At 37.7% G+C, this 13,130-nt stretch overlaps 3 protein-coding genes across 4 annotated transcripts; all 3 read right to left on the reverse strand.

Moving 5' to 3' along the window:
- Positions 1-667: 667 nt before the first annotated feature.
- On the reverse strand, positions 668-3,751 carry LOC102784688 (gap junction Cx32.2 protein-like). Its single transcript, XM_006805657.3, has 3 exons — positions 3,694-3,751; positions 2,731-2,864; positions 668-1,886 (listed from the first exon to the last, which is right to left on the reverse strand). Exons 2-3 carry the CDS (start codon positions 2,857-2,859, stop codon positions 1,227-1,229), a joined length of 789 nt encoding a protein of 262 aa, XP_006805720.1. The 5' UTR covers positions 2,860-2,864; positions 3,694-3,751; the 3' UTR covers positions 668-1,226.
- A 1,292-nt stretch (positions 3,752-5,043) lies between these two features.
- Positions 5,044-7,110, reverse strand: gja13.1 (gap junction protein alpha 13.1). The gene is made up of 2 exons (XM_006805656.3): positions 7,053-7,110; positions 5,044-6,449 (listed from the first exon to the last, which is right to left on the reverse strand). The coding sequence occupies exon 2, from the start codon at positions 6,419-6,421 to the stop codon at positions 5,570-5,572; it is 852 nt and encodes a 283-aa protein (XP_006805719.1). The 5' UTR covers positions 6,422-6,449; positions 7,053-7,110; the 3' UTR covers positions 5,044-5,569.
- Positions 7,111-8,600: 1,490 nt separating this feature from the next.
- On the reverse strand, positions 8,601-12,547 carry gja11 (gap junction protein, alpha 11). Of its 2 annotated transcripts, none has more exons than XM_006805654.3 (4): positions 12,436-12,547; positions 11,512-11,663; positions 11,220-11,405; positions 8,601-9,564 (listed from the first exon to the last, which is right to left on the reverse strand). In XM_006805654.3, the coding sequence occupies exons 1-4, from the start codon at positions 12,545-12,547 to the stop codon at positions 8,959-8,961; spliced, it is 1,056 nt and encodes a 351-aa protein (XP_006805717.3). In that variant the 3' UTR covers positions 8,601-8,958. The 2 variants fall into 2 exon arrangements, with proteins under 2 accessions (XP_006805717.3, XP_006805718.1); XM_006805655.2 differs by lacking the exon at positions 12,436-12,547 and adding an exon at positions 11,744-11,797 and having other exon boundaries at positions 11,512-11,657.
- Between the last annotated feature and the right edge of the window lie 583 nt (positions 12,548-13,130).

Raw genomic sequence — 13,130 nt, forward strand, 5'->3', positions numbered from 1 at the left:
TGTGTTGTTGACCACTTGGGGGCAGTGGGAACAAGCTTTAAAAGCTGGGCTTTATAAATTGTAACTTTATAACTTTTTAATTTCCTTTATCTATTTACCCATCTTATTTTCCACATACTGCTTATTGTTACTCTTATTTGCCCTGTATGTCTACTGTACAAACTGAACTGGAATGACTGACTGTTAACTTTATAATTTCAAATAAAGTAAATAATAATAATTTTTTTAAAAGTTGTGGCAAAAATGTCAGGAAAAAGCTGTTTCTTTACTCCTTTAGCTGCTATGCATTGATTTTAAGAACTGCAAAGTTAAATCATGTGCACGCTTTATTCATCTAATCCATATGGACAAATAAAGAACCCCAGAGCTGCAACAGTCATTTGCATCCTCTTTGTAAAGTAAGAGAACTGCATAATCACATACTACTTTTAATTTGATCTAATAGTCTACATCTGAGTATTGGTATTTATTTCACCTCACAGATCTGAAATTTGTCTTTGATGTTTTACTTCTTCTCAGTGAGTCATTTATAATAAATCAAAGGAAAAAGTTTCCAAGACAAAGATAAATTAAACATAAACAGAATTTTAAAACAAAATTCAAAACATAAAAAAATATTTTTTCTCAATAATATTTATTAAGATTACATGAGGTACAAAGACAAGCTACATGAAGTCACATATATTAATATATAAACATCAAAGCAAACCATTTTAAATGACATAAATGTACATTTCCAAAACATCCATGTCTGTAAAATCATCAGTACATCAGAGAAACAAAGAAAAAAGACATTTATAAAGCAAAGTAGTGCTAACAGTCATACCTTCTTAGCGTTACAAAATGGCTTTTAGTGAATGCAAACTGCAGCAGTTAAAAGATATCAGCAATGGGTTCAGAAATCTAGTCTCCAGATATTTAGCCCACGTAGTCACAGGCCACACACCAGACTTTTCAACTAATACCAAAACATGCACCTGTAATATTATGTACAAAACCAAAAGTAAGTTAAAAAGAGACAAAAACAATTTACTCCAGTGACAATATACCAAACATCAGATTGTTTTAGATGTTTCAGATGTGTGAGTTTATTGCATGAATTTTAAGCATTTAAAATAAATAGCTGTGAAAGATGTTTGTTTTCCTTTTTACAAATGTGTAAGCCTCTTTGTTATTTGCCCTAGTTAACTGTTCAAATACTGCACATTGGATCAAAGCCGCACTTCTCAGGCTGTGCTGTGACTGACATCATTGAGGCTAAGTTTCTGATTTTTCAACATGGTGTCACTGGTGAAACGGGGGTGAAGGGGAATGGCGGTCATCGGCACTGTTTTGGCCTTTCGTCTGGATGAGCGACAACACAGCAGGTAGAAGATCTCAACCACGTTGAGCACAAGCGACAGGCAGGATGCTACCATCATGAACATGATGAAGATGGTCTTCTCAGTGGGTCGAGACATGTAGCACTCAACAGTGTAGGGACATGGGGCTCGGGAGCATTCAATTAGTGGGTCCATGACGAACCCGTACAGATAATACTGCCCCACAATAAATGCTATCTCCAGGAGGATCCTGAACACTATGGAGACCATGTAGTTTCCCAGCAGATTACCTTTAATCTGCACCTTTCCTTTCTCGTTTGTATACTTTGGAGCTTTTGTTATTTCACTGCTAGAGTGGGTCTGTATATATTCTCTCAGCTTTTTCTCTTTGTGGATGACATGCATGACATGACCGAGGTAGATCAGTGTCGGTGTTGAGACGAAGATGATCTGCAGGACCCAGAATCGTATATGTGAGATTGGGAAGGCGTGGTCATAGCACACGTTCTTGCAACCAGGCTGTTTGGTGTTACAAACCATCTTGGACTGTTCATCACCCCAAACCTGCAATGTTCAGATGACAGTGTTTATTATTATTTAAAAAAAAATTTAAATTAAGGTATTACATTTAGTCACACAGCAGCACAAATCCTATACACTGAAGTGCAAAATCAATGTCCTAACATATAGTAAGCAAGCTGATTGAACTTAACTTTCATACTAGTTTTATAAATGAACTCGTTTTACAGAGTTATCTGTGCTTTTTTAATTGAATAACTGGTACACTTGATTTGCCTGAGTATGAACAGTGCAGACTGGTAGATGCAAAGAGTCACAGACCTGGTACAACTTAGGTTAAAATAATTGATTTGGAAATTTAACCAAATTTTCTAAGTGCATTTAACTTGTTCAGTATGCATATGTACATATACATTATATTATATTTAACAATTATGAAGTTAATTTGAATTATTCTCATCTTAACTATTGAAATAATCAAATTATTGCAGACCTCTGCCTCGCGTTTACACTTTTAAGACAACAAACCAAAAATATATTGTATATTTTACATATTTTGTAAAGTATTACTCTGTACAATGACCAGGCTATAAAATAGAGTTAGGTTATATATCTATAGTAAGATCAACTTTAATAATAAAACTTCAATGTACCAAACCAGTGTTTTTTCACTGTCATCCACTGGTTGTGAAGAAAATTTACTGCTATCAAAGCATTATTTGAATTTTAGTTTCAACGCTGTTTTTATGTGGACTTTTGTTATACCCACCAGAGGGTGTTTGTTTGTTTGTTTGTTTTTAATCTGAAAGGCCAAAACTCACAAAAGTACCTAAGGCATGTGAGTTGTGTATAATTCTTTCCCCCAAAAGATGAAAAAGTAAAAGCGGACCTTCTCTGCTCCAGCTCCAAGGATCATGATCCTGAAGATGAAAAGCACGCTGAGCCAGACCTTCCCGATGACCGTGGAGTGGGACTGGACCTTATTCAGCAGCGAAGACAGAAATCCCCACTCACCCATGGTTTCTGAAAACAAATAAAGATCCTTAATGAATGATAAGATGTGAATAAACTCAAAGTTTCATCAAATCTAGCCTTCGGCAGACCATTTAGAGAATAAATGTTTGCTGAGGAGATCATAGTTTGTTTATTTAGCTGTTGTATATACAGTACACTATATTCAAATTATATCTAACTGAGACAAAACCCTAAATTAAACTTAAATTTTAGAGTCAAATGACTAAACTGGCCTCAAATTTTGAGTCTTTCAAACTTATAAATTGAAGTATTTTATTATTTAAATTATTAACTTGTAGTTTGTTATAATCAATCAATGGAAATGGTTAAACATCACCAGTAGCAGCAGAAAGTCTGCCCTGCTTCTAAGACAATCACATGTACTATAATCCCCAGTGACTGTTTAGAGGTTAAAGTAGGAGCTGTGGAATAAATATATTTGATTGGATTTTAAACAAGAATGTACAAGCAACGGATGTTTGTATATGGCTTTCACTATGTTTTTATCGTATGAAAGAAAAGCCCTTTAGTGCACTAACAGCATAATAACTGCATATCATTGATTTATCCAATCTGAGAAAATACAGATGTTTACTGTCACAGATTATGTATAGTGTGTCATTTTGTCTCTCTAACATACACTCCCTAATAATAATCAGTGCTCATCAGTCAACACATGACAAGATGCATCTTAAGATACCTTAATAATGAGATCATGACATTATTTGAATCTTATTCCAATATATTTATTAAAAGTTTAGCCTGTTTACAGTTTATAATTAGAAATAAATGCCTTGTAAATGAGGAGGATTTTTAAATAAGTCATTCTGTAGCTTACCTTTGAGTTTAACAGCTCTTCTTGCAGACAAGCGAATCAGTCACCAGTTGTAGAGCTGAATGGCAGCGAGCGTACCAAACCAGACTTGTCTATGATACCTTGAACTTTAGATTAGATGGAGTTGTGCAAGCGTGTGAGCTGTCACGTTGTCATGACATCTGGAAATGAGAAATCTCATGTAGACAAAATTGGGCTGAACATGGAAAATGTTAATGATTGCCAAACTTTTAACCGATTGTACTTGATTTTTTTCCCCTCTGCATTGGTTTCATAGGATGATACAGTGGTAGTTATCACTGTATGATAAGCTTCTTTAACATTTTGAATTCAACAACATTTGTCAGTTATGCATTTTTAGTCAAACAGTGACAGAGTCAATGACTAAACAGCGCAAACAGATTACAATGAACATGAACGTTCAGTCAAGCAGTGACGCTGCTGCATGTTCGTTTTGTCATTAAAAAATGCTGAAAGTCCGAACAAACTGAGTAAGTTTAGTATTATAAGCTTCACAAAGACTGAGATATTGAACTGAAATATGCTGAGCTGATATATTTGATCTATAATGTCCCACTTTCTTTCATTTTTTTCTTTATATTTTTATTTTATGTAGATGTTCTCATTGTCTTTAGATAAACTTTGAAAGAATAGCCGGATCGATTACCAGTCAACCTAACAGCCGCACCCCATTCTGAAGAAATACCAGATTATAGATGAAAAGATTTGTCAGTCGCCACATGATTCATATGTAACAACCTTGTATTAAACAATTATTTACATAAGTTTAGCTAAATGTAAAATTATTGCATTTCAAAATATGTTAAACAAAACTATCAGCTATTATCACTATTATCAGCTCTGTGAGGCTTTGACTGTTGTTATTTGCCAGTTTCTACACACTGTCACTTCAACTAATGCCACTTAAATGCTCATTGCACTAGTTTTGCACAAACTGTAAATACTATTTGTCTTAAATTCTCTAGATTTTGAATACTTTTTTCTCTTTTTTTCTCTTTATCATTATTATTACCGCTATTTTCTGTTATTTTCTTCTTAATTTAACTGCACACTTCTATACGCTCATGTAAAGCTGAGGAGCACAAGCCAAAAATTCATTATGGGTAAATGTGGCTACACTGTTTATCTGTACATGACAATAAAACTTGAAACTAGAAAAACTAAAACTAAAGAACTAATGAATGATGAAAGTAATTATTAGTTGTAGATATAAAGTCACACAAAATGTGTGTAAATCATGGTTTTTCAAAATAAGGGCTTATGAACTGAAAAGTGTGAACATCTAAAGACAAGAGACTGATAGAAGCAACGTTTCTTCAAGTTCAAGTCATTTATTTCAAACAAATAAGCATACAAAAAAGCTGCTTACACATAACAAACAACATCATTTTTATCTTCCAGTAGGTAAATCAACTCATAGAAAATGAACAAGACAATAACTTAGAGAACATGACCGGGCATACAGACAGTTTTTCTCATTAAACCATTGCAATTTTTTTTATGTTGTCAGCAGAATACTGATGGCAGGATTACTAGTAGTTTACTGTTCAGTTGACAGTTTTCCTGCTATAATCTACTTTACACTAAATTGCTGTATTTGATGATTTGCAGTATAGAACTGGCAGCTAAAGTTTGCTCGTATAATATAAATATGTTGGTATTGCACCTTTTAGTAATAGATTTTCAGGCATATACAAAGAAATGGAAGCAAATGCCAAAAGAATATATAAGTAAAAATACAACAATGTATTCTGTGAAGACTTTGACAAAGCTTTTCTATTGTCTTTCAGTCCCTTGGATGTATCTGAATGCAGACACCGAGCAAGATAATACATTTTAATTGTCACAGACGTGGTTTTTAATGACCGCTCAGGAGTCGTTTCTCATCCTTGGCCCCATCCAAGCTCCCTGCAACACTGTGGCTGGCTTCAAGATCTGCATTCATCCTGTTCTGCTTGAGGGCGTCCTCTGCAGTTGGCCACCTTGGACCTGAGAGGCTAACAGGATATTCTGGAGAGGTAAACTTATGAGGGCGACGTCTACACCTGACCCTTTTGCAAATCAGGTAGAACATCTCAATGACGTTCAGAACCAGAGAAACACAGGCCACCACCAGCATGAAAATAATGAAGATGGTTTTCTCTGTGGGTCGAGACATGTAGCACTCAACAGTGAAGGGACAGGGCTTTCTAGAACAGGGGAACATGGGGACCATGACGAAGCCGTACAAATAGTATTGTCCCACAATGAAGCCGGCCTCAATAACTATCTTGACTGCAAGCTGGGTCAGATAGCTCCCCAGTAGATTCCCCTTGATTTGCACCTTCCCCCTTTCATCTGTGTATTTGGGCCTTTTGCACTGGGTGCCACCAGGGCTGGAGAGCAGCTCCCTCAGCTTGTTCTCCTTGTGGATGATGTGCATGGCGTGGCCCAGATAGATGAGTGTTGGCGTGGAGACAAAGATGATTTGGAGCACCCAGAAACGAATGTGCGAGATGGGGAAAGTATGGTCGTAGCACACATTCTCACAACCAGGTTGCTGAGTGTTGCAGACGAAATCTGACTGCTCATCTCCCCAGACGCTTTCAGCACCTGCACCCAAAACCATGATTCTGAACAGGAAGAGGACGCTCATCCAGATCTTGCCAATCACAGTGGAGTGTGACTGGACTTTTTCCAGCAAGGTTGACAGAAACCCCCAGTCTCCCATCTTTAATGACAGTGTTTAGCCTCTATTTCTGAAAAAAGAAGGCAAACGTTGTAAAGACATAACACCACACCTTATTTCCGAAACATTAACTACAACTTATTCTTTAATCAATAAACTGCTGGTGAATGAAAAGAGCTTACAGCTCTTTAGATAGATCATTTTATCTCCTAAAACCTGAGAAGGAAGAAGAAATTACAGTATTCTGACCCTTGAGCTTTTGGATCAATATTTTCCACACATAATCATTAATCATTAGAAAACGGAAGAACAAGAGACTCAGTGTCATCAGACAAATGAGTAAAAGTGAAAAAAAAAAACCTTAAAAAATGTTTTTTTAAAATAAGTACATGAAAATTTTTATGCATGCAGAAAATTAAGCTATAATATGATTAAAACTATACCATAAATAAAATTAACAAAGAAATCTGATGCTGTTAATGTAGTCAAAAAATAGTAATTATAACTGGAAACTAAATTAACAACCAGCGATGTACTTACGATAAAGTAAGAAATGAATCTTTAGTGTCCTGTTTAATGTCTTTCTCGAAAAATTCCAATATAATAACAATTTTCTCTAATTGATAAAATGATCGGTTATCTGAAGCAGAGAAGAGAAACTGTTACATCTTACCTGTTGATCTGCTCAGAGAGGACTGAGTCTCGTTGAGAAAGATCACCAGCTATAGTTGGACCTTGGATTTCTGTGCTCTGATCAGCGGCTGAGTTACGCAACACACATCTGTGAGCTAACAAGAGCAGGAAAAGTTTAAGAAACACCAGACCAAGAGGGCAGCGGGTGTAATAATTGACAAGTGTTCAGTTCAGTTGTGTCAGCGAACCGCCACTAAAGTTTGAAAATAAATAAAATAGGAATGTGTGTGTGTGTCTGTGTGTGTGTTTTCATGTATTTACATTTTTTGTGTGTGTTATATACAAATGAGGAGAGGAGGAGTAGCATGATGAGTAACTGTATTAGTCTGAATTGGGAGGCTAGTTTGAAATTTGCACTCTATGTGAAACCATTAATCATAAATGTGTCAGAAGAGAAGAAGGTCTTCTTTCAGCTGCACAGTCGGCGAGCAAGAGATGTCACTTTAAAATAGCACTGGAAGCTGAAAATAAGGTGCATGTGTTCAAAATATATGTATTTATCAATTTCATTTATTTGTGTATTTCACACACAAATGAGAACTATGCACATGGATGATGAAATACTGTGTAATTCCCAGTTGGGAGGCTAGATTGGAATTCGCGCACCTTGCTAAAACATTTGTTGATTTAGTCAGAATTGTGTCTGTTGAGACTGTAGATAAGGTTCAAGTAGATGAACTGGTAAGTTTTGTGACTCACAGTAACATTCATAACCAGCTGTTTCCTACCAGAATCATCAAAACATCACGCCCTGCAACCAGGAAATTAGTCATAATTTGTGGGATTAGAAAAACTGTTTACTGTCAGGTCAAAAGCTAAGCTAAAGCTAAGTGGTAGTAAATGAAGTTTTGTTAAGTTTAGGCAGAGATAGCTTAGCTCTAATCTTTTTTCTGTTTCATATAATTGTACATTTTTCTGTTCTGTTTCTATTAACAACAAATGTGGCTGCTGTGGCTCAGGCAGTAAAGGAAACTGCCTATTAATCGCAGAGCCGATAGTTCAGATGTGCAAATAAAGACACTGAACTAACTACCAAATACAAAAGAAATTGTCCATTACATTTTAAAGAATAAATTGCATATATTTTTTTCATTAGATTCAATAAACACTAAGTTTTCAAAAAAAATTGAATTTTCCGGCTTTACAGGGTTAATATATTTTAGGTCATTATCCAGATCCAGATTTCATCAGTTTTGTAAGCATTACACAACTGCTACTCCATATACACAATTATACATTAACGGTCCAGTTTTAATTAAAAAAAATTAACTAAAAAAAAAAACAACAACAAAAAAGCAAATGTTAATATTGTGTTTATGTATCTTTGTAAGAACTGGCAACCTCTCCAGAGTGCAACGCCACCTCTTATCTCATGACAGTGTGAAAAAACGCCAGCTACCCATGATGCTAAGCTAGATAAATGATTGAGAAAATTGATGAATGGAGGTTTTGTTCATTTTAAATTGAGGAAATTATTGTACGGGACACTGCACATAAAAATGATTTGAACATTTATTATGTTTGTTCCATTACTTTTACATACAGGGTGGTTCATAGCATAAGAACAGGACAGTTACATTTCAGTCACATCTGGGTCTTTATTGAAGGTTTATTGAATCAGTATTAAACATTATTAAAGGTATCAAAAGTGGAAAGCAGTTCACTGTAATCATGTAATGTATTAACAGTAAACTCCAGTTGACTATTGTGAAAAAAATGTCATTTTCTGCAGCCCTTTGCATGTGACTGAGTCTTGTTTGCAGAAGCTGGCCATTTCCCTCCCACCTGCTCTATTTAGTGCACACACAAACACACATCTCCAAAGCCTCCAGAGCATACAAATACTGCCAGGAACCGCATATGCAACCTATTGCTGGGCTTATACGTCAGATGTGGATCTCCCCCATGTTGTTGTTCTCAGGTGATCCATTTCTAGGAGCCTCACTGACTCCACTTGTGATGCCGTTCACCCCTAACTTTCGTCCTTGCAGCTCCAGCTCCAGGTTGACATAATTCTGAATCATCTCGTCCCGGTTTTTAAAAGCCTTCCTTTCTGAGGGTGGAGGAGTCACTGGGGTCACAGTGTAGTCCTGTCTCCTCGCCATGCATTCCTTCACAGCTTTCACACACAGATAGAACAGCTCCACCAGGCTGAGGACGAGGGAGACACAAGCCGCCACCAGCATGAACCAGATGATGACCGACTTCTCTGTGGGCCTGGACAGGAAACAGTCCACCTTGTGCGGGCAGGGAAAGCGGGTGCAGACATAGCGTGTCTGTAGGGAGAAACCATAGAGAAGGTACTGACCCACGATAAACAGAACCTCGAGGGCAATCTTGGCCAGGAGATGGAGGACGTAACTGCGCAGGAGGCGGCCACGGATGCTGATCTTGCCGCTGTTTTTGGTGTACTTGGGAACTTTATAGGCCCTCCTAAGGAGCAGATTGGTTTGGTCATCCAGCTCTTCCTGCTTCTTCATCCTTTCCTTCATCTTGGATTAGGAAAGCAAGAACACAGAGTTAGACATTTTCCAGGAAACAGATAAACCTTAATTCTGGCAGTGTGAACAAACTCTCACAGTTCCAAAATGTTCTGCCAAAATATGGCTGAACAGTTACTCCAAACTGCCACACTGTTCCAAGCTGTGTTTTCATTAACATTTTGGCTAAATGTATGAGCACAATATAAAATATCAGAGCAATGTTAGCATATGGTGGAACAGCTAATAATGTGCGTTGGAGAAGCACTTTGAAGCTTATTTGTTTCTTTAAACTAGCACTAGAGATTTGTCCTGCTAAGAAAACTACTTGTTAAGCCATCAAGAAATGGTTTGACTATCAATCCATTGTCTTCCGCTTCCAATTCAGGGTTGTGGGGGTGGGGGCCTGGAGCTTGCCCCAGGTGTCCACCCGGGACAGGTCGCCAGGCTAACATATAGAGATAGAAAGCTATTCACACCTATAGGCAATTTGGAATCATCAATTAACCTAACCCCACTAAGTACATGTCTTTGGACTGTGGGAGGAAGCCAGACCTCATGCGAAAACAGGGAGAACATGCAAACTCACACACATCACAGGCCTGGCCTGATGCTGGAACTGAACTCAGGACCTTTGTGCTTTCAGGCAACACTGCGCCATCATGCTGCCCCATCCAGAGTGCACCCCACCTCTCATCCTAAGGTAGCTGGTATAGACTCCAGCACTGCCACCCAGTCCCATGAATGTTTGGCCACCAAGGTGAAGAAAACATGAAATCAAATGTTGTGTTTACACTGGATCATTCCAGCAGGGCTTGTAATATAAGCCCCTTGCAGGTTCCTTCTTTCAGCCAAAACAAAAGCTTTGGAGACTTGAGTCTACTAGCTGCACATTACCAGCAAATGTTACATTGTAAGTTTGGTTTATGTTTGACTTGGTTAGCCTGCAAAAGTGTCCAGGTCTTTATTAGCAAGTTATTTACTCTAATGGAAACAGGAAATATGGACAAAAGCACTGGACCACACCTCTTAATGTTTGAATTTTCACTCCAATTGCCACAGGTGTATAAATTCAACCACCCAGCCATGTAGTCTGCCTTTACAAACCTTTGTCATTCTAAAGAGATCACTGAATTCAAGTGTAACTGTAACAGTATACTACTGTTGCAACAAGCCAGTTGATGAAACGTCTTCCCTTTCCGTATTCTTGCAAAATAGAAACACAGACTCAGCAATAAGTCACCAACACTCTCACTTACTCGATAACTACAGAGCTTCAAACCTGGAGCTGTTCAAACCTCTGGCATTAATATTGCAAAAACTGTGTGCCAGGAGCTTCATGGCATAGAGCAGCTCCTGTAGTCAAAATGTGTTGGTGTCCCAGGGCTTTATTCCAAATAATGTTGCCATGTTAAAGCACACATAAATAGACATACTCATAAGGTGGAAAGAATAAAAGCTGTTATGTCTGGGGTGAAAAATAATGACGCAGTCTTAAGCTTCCTCTTTAAGTGATAAACATTAATGCTAACGATGGCGCAAATTAACTTCCCATAAAGGGTGCTAAAATGATCTTCTCTTCCATGCATTTGCCACTCCCTTATAGGTGTGGCATGCATGACAAAACCCAGTGATACAACTGTACTGGACGTACTGCAGCGACACACCTTCTTTTCAATGTGGATAACATGAAGGACGTGACCGAGATATAACAGCTTTGGAGTCGCTATTGCAATAATCTGAAGAATCCAAAAGCGCACGTGAGAGATGGGGAAGGCCAGGTCATAGCAAACGTTCTCACAGCCGGGTTGCTGAGTGTTGCACACAAAGTCAGACTGTTCGTCTCCCCAAACCTGAATGAGATCAGAGGAAAATTAAAAATGTTACTTTAAAAAAAAACACTATAAAGCTATAATCCTGCTTTTCACTCAGATATGTCCTATAAAAACAGCACCAAACCTTCTCAGCACCAGTTTGCAGGACCATGATGCGGAAGATAAAGAGCACCGTGAGCCACACTTTGCCGATCACGGTGGAGTGGCTCTGCACTTTATCCAGCAAGTGGCCCAGTAGATCCCATTCACCCATTTCAATCACCAGCTGTCCTGCTTCTGTTAAAGAAGGTACAGATGAAATAAACACGGAGGCAGATAGACACAGCAGTCGAAGGCAGTCATTTCTGAAGGGATACGTGGGTGATCTCAGATGTGTATATATTATTACAGAGAGTAGTTTGTAACCTGACTTGCAGTTGTTAAGGTCAAAACAGACAGCCTCACTCACAAGGCCAACTTTTTATCACTTCTTGCAGCCTTGTGACTGTGCAGATAGAGGCCACGGCTGCTGATTTCAAGTCTCCAAAACATACTTATCTGCTGGACACTGAAACCTTAGCCTTGGTTACCGCCAACCGCCGCCAAGCATAATTCAAAGAATTCCAGAAACTGAGCTTAAACTGTTCATAAAGAAAGTTTTTGCAGAGTTCATTTTAGATGATGATTTTAAAGCTGATACTGTTTCACGCAACATTCGGTGACGCTTCTGTGGCTTTTCTAGCCCATCTTTGGATTTTAAATTACTCTAAATACATGATTTTTTGCAGCTGGCTTGAAGTTTTGCCTTTGCCAGCTCTGATCCACATTTGCATGCTTACTTACACTCAGTGTCTCATAACAACAACCATTAAATAAAATTCAATGATGAAACGCAGTTATCCTTGCATAATGGTACAAATAAAACCCAAGTCATAACAGAGACATACTCCAACATCAGTCCATAAACTATTATTTTTCTACAACATGTGCATCATTATCACTGATTTTCTTTCTTTCTTCAATGGTGAAATCAGAGATAGACTGCATCTGTATATAAAAATCAACTTACCAGCTGACCAAACTGAAAAATTGAGAAGAAAAGGTGGCTGAAGAGAGCCGTACCTCAAGAAGATGAGGAGAAGAGAAAGTGAAGAAGAAGCTGTCCTTGTTTTATTGTTCATTCAGCGACTTATCTGGAAGGACACCATCCTAACCACAACAGCAACTCCTTGTCCTAACAACAATTCAGACGTTCTGCTGAAGTGTAACCAGTCATTGGTTTATAATATAATTTCATTTTTGTTGCATTTCAGCTTTGTTGGACAGTGAAAAGAGAACGTGATTGTCTGCTGTACGTTTTCTAATTCTTTTTAATATTGGGAAATAAAGGAAGATTCAGGAGATGAACTAATGCAGAAGCTCGTAAGCATGACTGACACTTCAGGAAAACGGTGTGAATAATGCAGTTAGCTGAAAACCAAAATTAAGAATTGAATCATATGTAAAAGTCCCTTAAATGAATCTTTCAGAGCTTCCTACGCTTTTTCTTACACAAGTGAAACATTTTCTCAAAATCAACAGTGTTTAAATGTATCCATTTTTGTTAGCTTTCCTGTCAGTATTTCACTAATGTCCATAATCCATGTGGTCTTTTTCAAATTATTGCCCCAACTGTGAAAAATTGCACACGAGAAACTGGAAAAAAAACTTGATAACCTCTCTGAAGGAATGACCTTTTACCTAGACTTAGCTGTATGAGGTTTT

This window comes from Neolamprologus brichardi, chromosome 15 (genome assembly GCF_056152115.1).
Source record: "Neolamprologus brichardi isolate AB-2024 chromosome 15, ASM5615211v1, whole genome shotgun sequence".
In the NCBI taxonomy this organism is placed as follows: Eukaryota; Metazoa; Chordata; class Actinopteri; order Cichliformes; family Cichlidae; genus Neolamprologus; species Neolamprologus brichardi.

Coding starts and splice junctions, on each gene's coding strand:
- gja13.1 (XM_006805656.3), bottom strand. CDS start 6,421: ATGGGAGACTGGGGGTTTCTGTCAACCTTGCTGGAAAAAGTCCAGTCA.
- LOC102784688 (XM_006805657.3), bottom strand. CDS start 2,859: ATGGGTGAGTGGGGATTTCTGTCTTCGCTGCTGAATAAGGTCCAGTCC. Junction 1,887..2,730: donor TTGGAGCTGGAGCAGAGAAG/GTCCGCTTTTAC, acceptor TGAACATTGCAG/GTTTGGGGTGATGAACAGTC.
- gja11 (XM_006805654.3), bottom strand. CDS start 12,547: ATGAACAATAAAACAAGGACAGCTTCTTCTTCACTTTCTCTTCTCCTC. Junction 11,664..12,435: donor TTTTTCAGTTTGGTCAGCTG/GTAAGTTGATTT, acceptor CTTCTTTAACAG/AAGCAGGACAGCTGGTGATT. Junction 9,565..11,219: donor TTATCCACATTGAAAAGAAG/GTGTGTCGCTGC, acceptor TCCTAATCCAAG/ATGAAGGAAAGGATGAAGAA.